The sequence below is a fragment of the Hyaena hyaena genome, unplaced genomic scaffold, assembly GCF_003009895.1.
Source record: "Hyaena hyaena isolate Hyena2069 unplaced genomic scaffold, ASM300989v1 scaffold_41, whole genome shotgun sequence".
In the NCBI taxonomy this organism is placed as follows: domain Eukaryota; kingdom Metazoa; phylum Chordata; class Mammalia; order Carnivora; family Hyaenidae; genus Hyaena; species Hyaena hyaena.
This window is the reverse complement of record NW_024080673.1, coordinates 675,544-692,877: the sequence shown is the minus strand read 5'-3', so window position 1 is coordinate 692,877 and position 17,334 is coordinate 675,544. Positions and strand designations below refer to the sequence as shown.

The following is a 17,334-nucleotide window of genomic DNA, read 5'->3' as shown; positions in this document are numbered from 1 at the left end:
TTTAAATTTAGTTACATGTAGCCAGCAGCCACTGTATTGGATAACCTGATTTGTTAGCCTTATTTCTCTATCATCTATCTTACCATCTAAACATTAAACTATAAGAATATTAACAAATGAAAAGCTTCTCAAACATTCTCTTCACTTAAAAAAAACTCAACTTTTAGGGGCACCTTGGGTGGCTCAGTTGGTTAAACGTCCGACTTCAGCTCAGGTCATGATCTAATGGTTCACTGGTTTGAGCCCCACATTGGGCTCTGTGCTAACAGCTCAGAGCCTGGAGCCGGCTTTGAATTGTGTCTCCCTTTCTCTCTGCTCCTTGTCTGCTCACTCTCTCTCTCTCAAAAATGAATAAAAATTTAAAAAAAGATCAAACTTTTGATGCTAGAAAAGTACCTTAAAGTCTTAGACTTAATCTGAGTCTTCAAGGTCAACTTTTTTTTAAGGATGTCTTATAAGAACCTAAAATTAATTAACCATGGACTAATACTTCATAGTGATTAAAGAAAGAAAATAGATGGTTTTGTTTAGTTTTGAAAGATTTACTTTGCTCTGTGAGGAATCTACAAAACAAAAAATTCAGAATCCTTACCAAAAGGGCTATAATCATCAAATCAATCTTACCTTTAGCTCTACTTGTATGAACCCTTGCACGCACCCAAACAACTTCATCAGCTTTGTGTATTGTCAAGTCGCTAACCCGAACCAAAACTCGATCTGCAGCGGATAAGTGAAACAATTTTGTAATTCAGAATTTACAAAGTCATAATTATTTCGGTATGGCAGCTAGCATGAGTACTTGGTATTATCTTAAATAATTTTCAGTCTCTGGTAACACGTTCTTCTCTGTCACTCTTCACATAAAATTTGCTGCTTCAAGTTTTATCAACTATACTAAATACATCTCTAAAATCTATCCAATTCTCTTTTACCTTCATTGCCCATTTCAAACCAAAGAACTATTACTTTTGTCTAAACTATAGCAACAGCCTTAAAACTGGTATTCCTCTGATCCCTTAACTCAGTCTACATTGGAGTCAGACAGTTTCAAAACACAAATCTCTTAAATACTTTAATGGCTCAAAAAAAACACAGCTGAGAAAACAAAAACAAAAACAAAAAAAAACACAGCTGGTCTTTACCTGCCTTTGTCTAACTGGACATGGTATTTTCCCTTCCTTGCCATAGCATATTAAGTCAACTACACACACACAGGAGAGGAATTTCTGCCAGGTCTGGACAGTCACAGTACCAGGACACAGAATGATGCAGGGAAGGCATGCTACACCCATCCAGACTCTCCCAAACAGGAAAACTGTGATAAAACAACTATTATGTTAAGATAGTGATATTAGGCAATCATGATCCAGAAATATTTTTATTCTAAATATGCAGTAATCTGAATATTAAAAATCTCAGTATTAATTATAAAAACACAGTAACAGCCATGATATCATAACAAGAGTAATAAAAGATCTCTACTCTCAAGACTTTTATTCCCTAACTATAACCAAATTTGTCAATATCATGTTCAGCAAAACCTAGTTACTACATTACTAAAAATACCTTTGAGAGGATATTATAATGAAATCAAATTATTAATCTATTTTACCTACTTTGCTAAATGTATTTATAACTTGTCTCTTGAAGCAAAGATGCAGCTTAAAGAGAATTCAAGTTACAGGAGTATACCATAATTCTCACTGCCAGAAACAAAGATAAGGAATGAGGAATTTAAAAATAATTTTTTTTAATGTTTATTTATTTCTGAGAGAGAGAGAGAGACAGCATGAGCAGGGGAGGGTCAGAGAGAGAGGGAGACACAGAATCCGAAGCAGGCTCCAGGCTCTGAGCTAGCTGTCAGCACAGAGCCCGACACGGGGCTCAAATCCACGAACTGTGAGATCATGACCTGAGCCTAACTTGGCCGCCCAACTGACTGAGCCACCCAGGTGCCCCAAGAATGAGGAATTTTTAAGCAATGAGGTATTACAAGAAAAATTCTGCAAAATATTGCCAACAGACCTTAGGAATTAAACCAACTTCCAAATCTGATGTGTAAACTCAGGCAAAAGAGAAGTGTGACAGAGAAAAGACAGACAATGCAGCATAAAATTTTAAAAGGCAATTCTGAAAATGCCAAGATTGACAAAGCAAATGACTTACTAACTGGGAAGTCAAAACTCAAAACCAAATGAAACAGAGTAACATAAATCTAAAAGAATAAACTTCTAAATAAACAGCATGATTAGGGTAAGTCTAATAGTACATTCCAAAACAAAGAGTAACATCCCTTGTTTCATGTGGCATTCCAACTAAATAGCACAGGGTTTCCCAACCTTCAACATGTCCATACATACTTGAAGGATATGTCACACTCTCACCAGTAAGACAGGCTGAGACCATGCTCAGGGGCAGCAGGGTTTCAGTCTGAAATCTACTACCTCTTCCACGCTTGTAAGTCACTAGCATTAGAATGAAGGAATTTGGAAAAATGGAAGCAGATTGGAAGGAAACTTTGTGTTGAACTAGGTAATAGGATTTTAGCAGAGATAAAACAGAATTCTCCTGTTATATTACAGTAATTTTAAGAGGGGAGGACAGTAGTCTGAATTTGCCAGCCAAATGGGAACAGTAATTATGACAACAGGTGATTGGAGTTTACGTAAGAGATTGAAACTCCAGCAGGATTCGTTGTTATAGCTCAAGAAAGTCCAGTTTAGGAAGATACCTGATTTGGAAAAGTCTCGAATCACCCCTCCTCCTCATCTGGGCAAGGGAATGTCATCTCCTATACTATACTGTTTATATTCCATTTTATACTAAATTATTTTATTCCACCATTTTTTCTTTTGGAAATGGTTTACTTTTAGCAAACTATTTAGTATTTTAATGCCTACTTTGCCAACAAAGTTGGGAAGTAAAAGTGATTTTGTGATGCTGCAATAAATCAAATATACAATAACAATAAAACTGACCTGGAGGTTTATTATTTTCAAAACTTAAATTTAAAGGCAGGCTTCTAAATCAGAAGTACTTAAAAAAAATAATTTGAGGGTGTCTACCAAAAGAAAGGGAATTGTTAAGAGTAAGATAAATCTGCTGAAATTGCATGCATACACATATATGAAAATATAAACAAAAGGAAGGCAAATGCTTATAAACAGAAAACCTACAGGTCTGAGAGAAACAGAATGTGACAAGTCAATTTCAAAGAAATATAATAATACAAGAGGGAAAAGAAAAGGAGGTGGCTTTATAAAACATGCAAAAAAGTTGCACTTAATGAAGGTAGTTAACATTAACCATTCTTCTTTTATCTCCTAGTTCACAACTCAATCTTAGTTAAAATTTTTACCTAGTCTTTTAAATGTAATTTACCATTCTTCCCTTCCTAGATTAGTAATCCCAAACTAACAATGCTTATACAGGGTTATGGTGTCTGAGAGGGTTATTTACTCACTTAACCTTTTCAGAGTTATGTCAAACTTACTTAAAACTTTATGAAGAGCCTTCATAAATTAGAAAGAAGAAAAAAAAAGGCTTTATTATCATACAACTACTAACCTGGTTTTTCTTGTGATTGTATCATTGAAGATACTCCATATCTTTCTTTAGCATAATCCTATAAAAAATGTTTTTGGATTATGACTTTTTATTTAAACACTAATAGCATAATACACACATAAATACAAATAACATAATATACAAATGAATTCATTTTAACTTTCAGGACCATTTTATAAACTAGAGAGGCAGTAGTCTTAAAGTGTGGAAATGTACCGTTTACCTATATACGGAAAAAGTTTCTGGTTGATTTGTTTTGAAGATCACCGCTCCTGGATGAATATACCATACACAATAGCTCTCTCAGATAAAATTTATACACATGCACAACACATCTTAACTACCTTCTTCAAAAAGGAGATTAAATGACTTCAAAGCAGGGATATAAATTTCCTCTGTGAAGGGAGTAAGGATGAAGTACAGTTTTATTAACTTCCTATTACAGGAAGAGATGTTCAAAGAGAACTAACGTCTTGGGGTAACCTTTCTGAGCACCAGATGTCCTCATTTTTCAGAAACTGGAGATGTTGGACATAAGCTACAACTTTGTAAAACAGCAAAAAAAAATCATCAGCTTCCTGTTTCTGAAAACTACCTTCAGCATACAGGGTTGCAAGCAGTTGGAAATTGACAATATCTAATTTCTTGTTAAATTTTAAAGTTAGCAACAAGAAATGGGAGATATAGGGTACAGACTATTAACCATAAACTATACTTACAGAAAAAACAAGTGGTCTTTCACTTTATCTCACTTTACTTCTAAAATGGTATCTTAAGATCCTTTTAGCTATAAAATGGCATTATACTACCTCAACACCTTCCTTATATCTAGACCTATGCTATCTGCAAGAGAGCAGTTTATATAATTAGATCAAGGATACGCAAAATTTCCCTAGGTTTTACACGGCTTAAAATGTATATGAAACAGTTTCCGTCACTCTAAGGCTATCTGCTGGAATCCTTTCCTTCGGATCTGGTGGATACTGGAGTTTGTGTTTATAACAAAATAAACCAAACATGTGAAGGAGCATACTGAACAACAACAACAAATACACCTAAAGACAAAGATAACCCAGCCCTAACAGAGATACAGTCACACAAGATAGCATGAGGCCAGCATTTACAGATTACAGGGTGTGAGTAAAGGGTCACTTATCAATACTGTTCATATTTCAGCAACTTTTTTTCTATCAAATTTTGTTAAGATGACCTATTCCTTATGTAGCTTATCACAAACTCCTAATACCTCAAGAGAAAAATTAGGAGCTGGGTAGGGACTAAGGCCCAGTTATCCTACAATGCACATAAATTGTAGGATGGCTTTAAACTTACATTTTTGAAAAGTATTGAAGGATCACTTAGGTATTATGAACTATCCACATGATTTTGAGCCACTTCATTGCAAACGCTCGCTCTGTAAACTTCCCTACCTACCGCACTGGGTCACTAGAAGGGAGAAAGTGAATAAAAGTGGCAAGCGTTCTTTAAAGCTGTCACATGGCAAATGGTCATTAAACACATCAGCAGATCGTTTTACTAAGTACTGTCATTACTTGCAAAAACATTAGGAACACGAGAGCTGAAAAGAAAAATCGATTACTAGGGGGCATTAACATTATACGGGGCGAGGTGTAGGGGCAGATTACGTGAAGGACGTGCCTAACCCAGGCACGTGTGACCCCACCCGCTCCTACTTCCGGGACAGTCTCTACTCCACGTCCACCCCACCCCGGGACACGCTTCTGTTACAATAGCCCTCCAAGTGCCCCAACGAGAAATGAGATGCGGAGTAGGTCTAGCTACGAAGCTGGCGCAAGGACCGTGGAAGCCCAGTGAGGGCCCTGTGCCCCCGGACCCGAGGCCTGCGGCCCGCACGCGAAGTGCCTACAGGGAGCTGGAAACAGGGCCCCGCTCACCCTCCTCCCTCCCTCAGCGCGGTGTGGCCCAGGGGTCTGTCCTCCCAATCCCGGGGAAGGAGAACACCCACTTCCGCCGCGTCCATGATCTCCCGCGGCTTCTCCTGACTCCTGCGGCTTGCGCTGGCGCTGGGCATCGGGACAATAGGACCGGGCAGCGGTCACTACCCTCCCTCGCAGGCTTCCGTAGGGCAGGCCAAAGGGGCTTCTCCCTCCCACACAGTCTCCGCCCTCGCGGCACACCTGCCACAGCACACGTACGGGGACTCGGACTCCCAGCGAGGGTCGGGTTCGGAAAGATCGCGAGAACTGAGATTCCTAAACGCTGTAAGGCGAGCGACCCGCACCGCCGTCTCCAGTTGCCCCGCCCCCACGGGTGTTTACCTGGAGTTTGAGGGAATTCCTGGGAAGTTGTTGTAGTCTCGCGGGATTGGCTCTGTTCGGCTCCAAACGCCAGGGCTCCAGAAGGCGTGCGGGGGTGCTTGGTTTTTGTTAACTCTTGTTCCAATTGCAAGTTGTGTCAACTTCTCTTCTCAGACTTATTTACCCCTCCCGGCGTTAGCTGCAGACTATTCACTGAAACACCCACCCAAGCGCAGGCCTCGGCTTTTCCTCCCTCGGACTGTCCCGTCTTCACACTCCCCAGCGGCATTGTGACTGCCAGAGGTTATGAGAGACCTCTTCGCAAACTGCCCTCTGTGTACTGGGTACACCGGAGTGCGGGGTTAAAGGCAGTTGGCTTGCTAAGGTAGGATCGAGTATCAGTACCCAAGCGATAAGTAAAGTGTAAACACAATGGTAAAGACCCCACACAATTGCATCGATTACCCGGATCCATGGCATTACAGGATGTGCTTTGTGTTGGTTGTTCAAAGGACAAATAACCTTGTTAGGCTTAAAAAAAAAAAAAAAAATCCATGAACTTTTATCGAAATTGAAAGTAATTTGGGGGCTAGATTAAATACTGTCTCTCCTGCTAGCTTTGCACTCTGTTAAGTTTTAACTGTGTTGGTAGTGTCTTAGCCTGGCACCAACTGGCACAGTTGATACTCATTAAAGAATGCAAATCAAAGTGCTCTGGAGGCTACCTCATTCGGGTCCTGGACTATAGTAGTGAGAAGACAGACATGGCATCCTTGCCCTTGTGTAGCTTACCTTCTAACTGTAGATGTGAAGCAGAGAGGTGCTACGGAAGTTTCTTTTGAGGGCATTCATCACAGGGTTCCCTGAGGAAGTGATGCTTAACTAAAATCTAAAGTAAGTGTGAGGGTCAGCCAGGTGAAGAGGGGCTTGAAAAAATGTAATATTCCAAGACAAGCGGGTAGGGAGAGAAAGATCATGGCTCAGGTTTGGAGATAGTGCATATGAGATGTTTTTGAGACATACAGGCGGCGATGTCCAGGTAACCATTGGTCTTGTGGGGTCTGGAGCAGAGAAGAGAGGTCTAGGCTACAGATAAAGACGGGTAAGACACAGGCAGGTAGGTGGTAATTGAAGTCTTGGACTAGGGAAGAGAATGTTAAAAGAAGAGAGTGTTAACATTGATTGTCACCTGCTGCAGAGACCTCAAGTAAAATGATGACTAAAATATATATATATATGTTGGATTTAGCAACATACAGGCCATTGGTTTATTCTTAGTAAACACTGTTTATGGTCAGAATGGGAGTGAGTGACAGTGAAGAAATGAAAGTACTGTAAAGGTGATTATAACAAACCTTTGTATGGCACTTTGTCCCAAGCCCTGTTGTCAGTGTTTTACATATACTTATTTAATTAATTTTTAAAAATTTGAGGTATAGATGAAACAATATTATATTTTAAGTGTACAACATAGTGATTCAATCTATATACATTATGGAATGCTCACCACATTAACTTCAGTTACCATCTATCACCATATAATTTTATTACGTTTTATAAATGTATAAATTTACATATATAACTTACATATATACGTATTTACATTTATTTATTTTTATTCTGAGAGAGAGCCCACAAGAGTGCAGGGGGAGGGGTAGAGGGCAAGAGAGAATCCCAAGCAGGCTCTGCAGCTTAGAGCTCCATGCAGGGCTCTTTGCCAGGAATTGTGAGATCATGACCTGAGCCGAAATCAGAAGTCCCACACTTAACCAACTGAGCCACCTGGGTGTCCCACAATATTATTGATTATATTCCCTATGCTGTACTTTATATCCCCATGACTTATTTTATAACTGGAAGTTTGTACCTTTTAATCCCCTTTACCTGTTTCACCCATTCCCTCATCCCCTTCCCCCTGGCAACCACTACTTTGTTTTCTGTATTTAGGACTCTATGTTGTTTTCTTTTTTAGATTCTACATATAAGTAAAATTATATCTTGAATTTGTCTTCCTCTATCTTTACTTATATCACTTAGTATAATGCCTTTTAGGTCCACATATGTCCTAGATGGCAAAATTTCATTCTTTTTATGCCTGAGTAATATTCCATTTTGTGCATACCACATCTCTATCCACTCATCTATTAATGGATACTTAGGTGGCTTCCACGTCTTGGCTACGGTAAATAATTCTGCAATGAACATAGAGATGCATATATCTCTTTAAATTAGGGTTTTCATTTTCTTAGTGTCAATACCATGAAGTGGAATTACTGGATCATACAGTAGTTCTATTTTTGATATTTTGAGGAACCTCCATACTGTCTTCTATAGTGGTTGCACCAATTTACATTCCCTTTGTTCCAGTGCATGAGGGTTCCCTTTTGTCCACATCCTTGCCAACACTTATTTCTTGTCTTTTCAATGCTAGCCATTCTGACAGGTGTAAGATGATGCCTCACTGTGGTTTTGATTTGCATTTCCCTGATGATTAGTGGTGTTGAACATCTTTTCATGTGTCTGTTGGTCATTTGTATGTCTTTGGAAAAATGTCTGTTCAGGTGATCTGCCTGTTTTAATCAGAGTTTGGGCGGGGGTGTTGGGTTGTATAAATTCTTTATGTATTTTTGGATATTAACCCCTTATCAGATATGTCATTTGCAAATATCTTCTCCTATTCAGTAAGCTGCCTTTTTGCTTTGCTGATAGTTTCCTTTTCTGTTTTAAAGCTTTTTATTTTGGTGTAGTCCCAGTAGTTTATTTTTGCTTTTGTTTCCCTTGTCTGAGGAGAAATATCTAGAAAATGTTAAGGCTGATGTCAAAGAGATTAATGCCTATGTTTTCTTTCTTTTTAAAAAAATGTTTATTTTTGAAGTGAGGAGGGGCAGAGAGAAAGGGAGACAGAATTCCAAGCAGGCTCAATGCTGTCAGTGCAGATCCTGATGTAGGGCTCAAACTCATGAACTGTGAGATCATGACCTGAACTGAAATCAAGAGTTGGACGCTTAACCAACTGAGCCACCCAAGCACCCTGCCTATGTTTTCTTCTAGGATTTTTATGGTTTCAGGTCCCACATTTAGATCTTTGATCCATTTTGAGTTCATTTTTGCCTATGTTATAATACAGCAGTCTAGTTTCATTCTTTTTCCTGTAGCTGTCCAGTTTTCCCAGTACCATTTATCAAAGAGATTGTCTTTTCCCCATTGTATATTGTTGCCTCCTTTGTTGTAGATTAATTGACCATATAAGAGTGGGTTTATTTCTGGGATCTCTGTTCTGTTCCATTGATACATGTGTCTGTTTTTGTGCCAGTACCATACTCTTTGATTACTATAGCTTTGTATTATAGTTTGAAATCTAGGAATGTGATATTTTCAGCTTTACTTTTCTCAAGGTTGCTTCAGCTATTTGGCATCTTTTGTGGTACTATACAAATTTTAGGATTATTCATTCTAGTTCTGTGAAAAGTGCTATTGGTATATTGATAGGGATTGCATTGAATCTGTAGACTGCTTTGGATAGTGTGGACATTTTAACAATATCACTTGTTCCAATCTGTGAGCATCTTTCCATTTATTTGTGTTATCTTCAATTTGTTTTATTCTATAGTTTTCAGAGTACAGGTCTTTCATCTACTTGGTTAAATTTATTCCTAGGTATTCATTCTTTTTGATGTAATTATAAATGGGATGGTTTTCTTAATTTCTCTTTCTGCTAGTTTGTTATTGGTGTATAGAATCACAACATATTTCTGTATGTTAATTTTGTATCCTGCAACTTTACTGAATCCATGTATCAGTTCTAACAGTTCTTTGGTGGAATCTTTAGGGTTTTCTATATATAATATGTCATTTGCAAATAGTGAAAGTTTTGCTTCTTTCTTACCAATTTGGATGCCTTCTATTTCTTTTTGTTGTGTGATTGAATGAAAGTGGTGACCATGGGCAACCTTTTCTTGATTCTGTTTTGAAAAATTTTTATTTATTTTGAGAGAGAGAGTGTGTCCGAGTGGGAGAGGGGCAGAGAGAGAGGGAGTGAGAGAATCCCGAGCAGATTGCACACTGTCAGCACAGAGCCCCTCACAGGGCTTGATCTCCATGTTCCAAACCATGAGATCATGACCTGAGCGAAAACCAAGAGTTGAATACTTAACTGACTGAGCCACTCAAGAGCCCCATCTTGCTTCTGATCTTTGAGAAAACTATTTAGCTTTTCACCATTGAGTATGATGTTAGCTGTGAGTTTGTCATAAATGATGTTTATTATGTTGTGGTATATTCCCTCTTTGCTCACTTCATTAAAAGTTTTATCATGGATAGATGTTGAATTTTGTCAAATGCTTTTTCTGTAACTGTTGAGATGATCATATTATTTTTATCCTTCATTTTTTTGATGTGGTGTACCACATTGATTTGTGAATGTTGAACCATCCTTGCATCCATAGAGAAGATCCTACTTGATTATGGTATATAATCTTTTAATATATTATTGAATTAGGTTTGCCAATATTTGTTGAGGACTTTTACATCTGTGTTGATCAGGGATTTGGCCTGTAATTTTCTTGTTTTGGGGTGTCTTTGTTTGGTTTTGGTGTCAGGTAATGCTAGCCTCATAGAATGAATTTGGAAGTATTCCTTCCTCTTCTGTTTTTTTGGAAGAGTTTGAGAAGGATAGGTATTAACTTTTAAAATATTTGGTAGGATTCACTTGATAAGCCATCCGGTCCTGGATTTCTCTCTGTTGGGAGTTTTTGTATTGATTCAATTTCATTACTGATTATTATCAGTTCAGGTTTATTTCTTTATAATTCAGTCTTAGAAGATTGTGCGTTTCTAGGAATTGATTTCTTTTCAGCTATCCAATTTGTTGGCATAATTTTCTAGTAGTCTTTTATAATTGTATTTCTGTGGTATTAGTTATAAGTTATTTTTCATATAATTTCTTTGATTTATTTGAATTCTCCTTTTTATTTCTTGAGAGTCTGGCTAAAGGTTTACCAATTTTGTTCATCTTTTCAAAGAACAGCTCTTAGTTTCATTCATCTTTTCTATTGTTTGTTTTATTTGCACTCTCATCTTTATTATTTCCTTTCTTCTACTAACTTTGGGCTTTACTTATTCTTACTTTCCTAGTTTCTTTGGTTGTAAGATTAGGTTGTTTATTTGAGATTTTTCTTGGTTCTTGAGGTGGACCTGAATTGCTATAAACTTCCTTCTTAGAATTGCTGTTGCTTATCTCAAAGATTTTGGACCATTTTGTTTCCATTTTCATTTGTCTCAAAGTATTTTTAAATTTTCTCTTTGATTTCTTCATTGAGCCATGGTTGTTTAGTAGTATGTTATGTATTCTCCATGTTTGTGGGTTTTTTTTTCTAGCTTTTTTCTTGTAACTGATTTCTAGTTTCATACCATTGTGGTTGGAAAGGATGTTTGATATTATTTCAGTCTTGTTAAATGGACTGAGACTTATTTAGTGGCCTAAGATGGGATCTTGGGGAATGTTCCATGGACATTTGAAAAGAATATGGGGGTTCCTGGGTGGCTCAGTCAATTACGTGTCCGACATTGGCTCAGGTCATGATCTCACAGTCCGTGAGTTCAAGCCCCATATGGGGCTCTGTGTGACAGCTCAGAGACTGGAGCCTGCTTCAGATTCTGTGTCTTCCTCTCTCTCTGTACCTCCCCCACCCCCCTCTCTCTATCAAAAATAAACAAAAATTTTTAAATGCTTAAGAAAAGAATGTGTCTTGGGACATCTGGATGAATCAGTCAGTTAAGTGTCTGACTTTGGCTCAGGTCATGATCTCATGGTTCATGAGTTTAAGCCCCATGTTGGGCCCTGTGCTGACAGCTCAAAGCTTGGAGCCTGCTTCAGATTCTGTGTCTTCCTCTTTCTGCCCCTACCCCACTTGTGCTTACTCTCTCTCTCTCTAAAATAATGAATAAACACTAAAAAAAAATTTTTTTTAAAAGCAAAGAATGTGTCATTTGTTGTTTTTAGATGTAATGTTCCATATATATCTGTTAAGTCCATCTGGTCTAATGTGCATTTAAAGCCAATGTTTCCATGTTGATTTTCTGTTTGCATGATCTATCCATTGATATAAGTGGGGTATTAAAGTCTCCTACTATTATACACAAAGATAAATTCAAAGTGGATGAAAGACCTCAATGTGAGACAGAAATCATCAGAACTGTAGAGGAGAACACAGGAGCAACCTCTTTGACCTCGGCCAGAGCAACTTCTTACTAGACATGTCTTGGGGGCAAGGGAAACAAAAGCAAAAATGAACTGTTGGAACTTCATCAAGATAAAAATATTCTGCATAGGGAAGGAAACAATCAGCAAAACTAAAAGGCAACCAATGGAATTGGAAAAGATATTTGCAAATGACATATCAGATAAAGGGTTAGTATCTAAAATTTATAGAACTTATTAAACTCAACCCACAAAAGCGAATAATTCATTTAAGAAATGGATAGAAGACATGAATAGACATTTTTCCAAAGAAGATATCCAGATGGCTAACAGACACTTGAAAAGATGCTCAACATCACTCATCACCAAGGAAATACAAATCAAAACCAAGATGAGATACCACCTCACACCTGTCAAAATGGCTAACATTGACAACTCAGGTAATGATAGATGTTGGTGAGGATGTGGAGAAAGAGGAACTCTTTTGCACTGCTGATGGCAATACAAACTGGTGCAGCCCCCCTGGAAAACAGTATGGAGATTCCCACAAAAGTTAAGAATAGAACTACCCTACAATTCAGCAATCACACTACAAGGTATTTACCCATAGGATAAAAAAATCCAGATTTGAAGGGGTACATGCACACTGATGTTTATATCAGAATTATCAACGATAGCCAAACTATGGAAAGAGTCCAAATGGCCATTGATTGATGAATGGATAAGGAGGATGTGACATGCATATATATGTATGTGTGTATGTATATGTATGTATAAAATATTCTATTATATATTCCAATATATATTTTGTTATTTTTTAACATTTATTTTTGAGAGACAGAGCATGAGCAAGGGAGGGACAGAAAAAGGTACACAGAATCTGAAGCAATCTCCAGACTCTGAGCTGTCAGCACAGAGCTTGATGTGGGGCTCAAACCCATGAGCCTTGAGGTCATGACCTGAGCCAAAGTTGGATGCTTAACTTTCTGAGCCACTCAGGCAACCCTATTTTATTTTTTAATGTTTGTTTATTTTTGAGAGAGAAAGAGAAAGAGGGAGACAGCATGTGTTGGGGAGGGGCAGAGAGAGAGGGAGACAGAATTGAAAGCAGGCTCCAGGCTCTGAGCTGTCAGCACAGAGCCTGATTCCAGGCTCAAACTCATGAACTGCAAGATCATGACCTGAGTCAAAGTCAAGACTCACATGCTTAACCAACGGAGCCACCCAGGCAGCCCCAATATATGTTTTATATACAATGATACAATATAAATTTTATATACATTTTACATAAAATGGACTATTACTCAGCCATCGAAAGGAATGAAGACTTGCCATCTGCAATGACATGGATGGAGCTATAGTGTATTATGCTAAGTGAAAAAAGTCAGACAGAGAAACACAAATATCATATGATGTCTCATGTGGAATTTAAGAAAAATTCCTGTAAGAAAACATACAGGAATGTGGAAAAAGAGAGAGAGGGAAACAAAACATAAGCAACTCTTGGGGCACCTGGGTGGCTTAGTCAGTTAAGTGTCTGACTTTCGCTTGGGTCATGATCGCGCAGTTCATGGGTTCGAGCCCCGCGTCGGGCTCTGTGCTGACTGCCAGCTCAGAGCCTGGAGCCTGTTTCAGTCTGTGACTCCCTCTCTCTCTGACCCTCCCCTGCTCACGCTGTCTGTCTCTCTCCTAGAAATAAATAAAACATTAAAAAAAAAAAACATAAGCAACTCTTTACAACAGAGAACGAACTGAGGGTTGTTGGAGGGAAGTGGGTGGGTAATGGGCTAAATGGGTATTGGGTATTAAGGAGTGTACTTGTGATGAGCACTGGGTGTTATATGTAAGTGATTAATCTCTTAATCCTGAAAACAATATTACACAATATGTTAACTAGGGTTTAAATAAAAATTTGAAGAAAAAATACATTAGTATAGAAAAAGCAAAACAAATTAAAAGTCTACTATTACTGTATTGCTGTCAATTTCTCCCTTTAGGTCTGTCAATATTTATTTTATATTTAGATGTGCTTTGTTGGGTGCATAAATATTCACAGACATTGGATTGATCCCTTTATTATGTGATACACTTGTTTCTTGTTATAGTCTTGTTTTAAAGTCTATTTTTTCTGGGGGTGCCTGGGTGGCTCAGTTGGTTGACTGCCTGACTGTTGATTTTGGCTCAGGCCATGATCCCAGGGCCATGGGATTGAGCCCAGCATCAGGCTCCACACTGAGTGTAGAGCCTGCTTAAGATTTTCTCTCTCTCTTCCTCTCTTTCTCCCTCTCCCTCTCCCTCTCTCCTTCTGCTTTTCTCTATCACTCATGCGTGTACTCTCTCTAAAAATAGAAAAAAGTTTAAGGTATATTTTGTCTTATGTCAGGTATTGCTATCCCATTTTTTTCTTCACTAACATTTATATGGAATATCTGTTTCTGTTTCTTCACTTTCAGCCTGTATGTGCCTTGAGATCTAAAGTGAATCTCTTGCAGGCAGCATATAGATGAGTCTTGTTCTTTATCTATTTAGTCATTCTTGTCTTTTGATTGGACTATTTACTCCCCTTTAGTCCAAGTAAAGTTATTATTGTTAGATGTATACTTATTTATTTATTTATTTTTAATTTTTTTTTATGTCTTTATTTTGTTTTGAGAGACAGAGAGCGAGCAGGGGGAGAGGGAGAGAGAGAGAGAGAGAGGGAGACAGAATCTGAAGCTGTCAGCACAGACCCCGACATGGGGCTCGAACCCATAGACTGTGAGATCATGACCTGAGCCGAAGTCGGACGCTTAACTGACTGAGCCACCCAGGTGCCCCATTAGGTGTATATTTACAGCAATTTTGTCAAATGTCTAGTTGTTTTTGTAGTTCTTCTCCATTCCTTTCTTCTTCTTTGGTGATTTAATGAATTTGTTTAGTGTTGTGCTTGGAATACTTTCTCTTTATTTATTTATTTTTTTACAGATTTTTGGTTTGTGGTTACCATGTGGTTTACATATAACACCGTATGTATATAGGAGTCTAATTTGATTGTTGCTTAAGTTCAAACACATTTTAAAAGCACTACAATTTTACTTCCTTCTTCCACATTTATGTTTTTGATGTCACATTTTACATCGTTTTATTCTGTGTATTCCTTAGTTAATTATTTTAGATGTAGTTGATTTTTACTACTTTTGTCTTTGAAGCTTCATAATAGCCGTATAAATGATTGATCTATTATCTTTACTATATGTTTGCTTTTACCAGTGAAATTTTTCTTTCATAATTTTTTATTTCTAGTTTATGATTTTTTCTTTTGCACTTAAATAAGTCCCTTTAACATTTCTTGTAAGGCCAGTTTAGTGGTAATGAACTCTTTTGGAAATTTTTTGTCTCTCTTTCAATTCTGAATAATAACTTTGTCAGATAGAGTATTCTTGGTTGTTGTTTTTTTTTCCTTTCAGCACTTAGAATATATCCTGCTGCTCCCTTCTGGCCTGCAAAGTTGCTGCTGAAAAATTAGCTGATAGCTTTATGGGGTTTTTCCTATAGGTAACTGGTTGCTAATCTCTTGCTGCTTTTAAAATTCCATCTTTATCTTTAATTTAAAAACAATATTTATTTATTTTGAGAGAGAGAGGGCAGAGAAAGAGGAGAGAGAAAGAATCCCAAACAGTCTTGCAATGTCAGCATGGAGCCTTCCCTGGGACTTGAACTCACAAACCATGAGATGACCTGAGCTTAAATCAAGAGTTAGATGCTTAACCAACTGAGCCAACAGGTGCCCCTTTAATTTTTAACATTTTAGTTATTATGTGTCTTGGTGTGGCCTCTTTGAGTTCCTCTTGTCTGGGATTTTCTGTGCTTCCTGGATCTTGGTGTTTTCTTCCTTAGGTTAGGGGAATTTTCAGCTTTTATTTCTTCAAATAAGTTTTCTGCACCTTTCTCTCTCTTTTCTCTTTATGGGACCCCTATAATGTGAATGTTAGTATGCTTGATATTTTCCCAGAGGGCCCTTAACTGACCTTCGTTTTAAAAATTCTCTTTTCTGAGCAAAAATAAACAATTGGGACCTCATCAAGATTAAAAGCTCTGCACGGCAAAGGAAACAACCCACAAAACTAATAGGCAACCAACGGAATGGGAAAAGATAGTTGCAAACGATATATCAGATAAAGGGTTTATATCCATAATCTATAAGGAACTCACCAAACTCCACACCCAAAAAACAAACAACCCAGTGAAGAAATGGGCAGAAGATATGAACAGACACTTCTCCAAAGAGGACATTCAGATGACCAACAAACATATGAAACGATGCTCAGCATCCCTTCTCATCAGGGAAATACAAATCAAAACGACACTGAGATACCACCTCACACCAGTCAGAGTGGCTAAAATGAGCAAATCAGAGAACACGAGATGCTGGCGAGGATGTGGAGAAATGGGCACCCTCTTACACTGTTGGTGGGAATGTAAACTGGTACAGCCCCTCTGGAAAACAGTGTGGAGGTTCCTCAAAAAATTAACAATAGAACTCCCCTATGACCCAGCAATAGCACTGCTAGGAATTTACCCAAGGGATATAGAAATGCTGAGACATAGGAGCACTCTCAACAATAGCCAAAACATGGAAAGAGCCTAAGTGTCCATCCACAGATGAATGGATCAAGAAGATGTGGTTTATCTATACCATGGAATACTACCTGGCAATGAGAAACAATGAAATCTGGCCATGTGTAGCAATGTGGATGGACCTTGACGGTGTTATGCTGAGTGAAATAAGTCAGGCAGAGAAGGACAAATATCATATGTTTGCACGTATAGGAGGATTAGGAGGAACTTGACGGAGGAACAAGGGGGAGAAGAAGGGGGGAAATGGTGGGGGAAAGGGAGAGAGGCAAACCATGAGAGACTCTTGAATGCTGACAAAAACTGAGAACTGATGGATGTAGGGGGGCAGGGGGATGGTCATGGAGGATGGCACTCGTGGGGATGAGCACTGGGTGTTTTGTGCAAACTAATTTGACAATAAACTATTTGTAAAAAAAAAAAATAAAAATAAAAATTCTCTTTTCTGTTCAGTGTGAGTGATTTTCGCTATCCCATCTCCTAGATCAGTTCTTCTCCATCCTCTCATCTGTTGTTGATTCCCTCTAATGTATTTTTCATTTCAGTTGTACTTTTTAGATCTTACTGGGTTTTTTCATAATTTCTATATCTTTGTTGGAAGTTCTCATTGAATTCATCTACTCTTCTCCCAACTTTGTTGAGCATCCTTGTGATCATTATTTTGACCTCTATAGC

The 17,334-nt window shown here is 38.1% G+C and overlaps 1 protein-coding gene across 3 annotated transcripts in view; it reads right to left on the bottom strand.

Annotated features, from left to right (window-relative positions):
* DARS1 (aspartyl-tRNA synthetase 1) overlaps positions 1-5,791 on the bottom strand; it is a 62,121-nt gene extending 56,330 nt beyond the window's left edge. Inside the window, exons 1-3 of one of the 3 annotated variants that reach the window (XM_039229940.1) lie at positions 5,555-5,750; positions 3,568-3,625; positions 625-717 (exon numbers count right to left, since the gene is read on the bottom strand). In XM_039229940.1, the coding sequence (XP_039085871.1) occupies positions 625-717; positions 3,568-3,625; positions 5,555-5,620 (217 nt within the window). In that variant the 5' untranslated portion in view covers positions 5,621-5,750. Of the gene's footprint in view, positions 1-624; positions 718-3,567; positions 3,626-4,899; positions 4,961-5,554 lie in introns of those variants that run through there. The other 2 variants (XM_039229941.1, XM_039229942.1) reach the window with 2 other exon arrangements.
* Between the last annotated feature and the right edge of the window lie 11,543 nt (positions 5,792-17,334).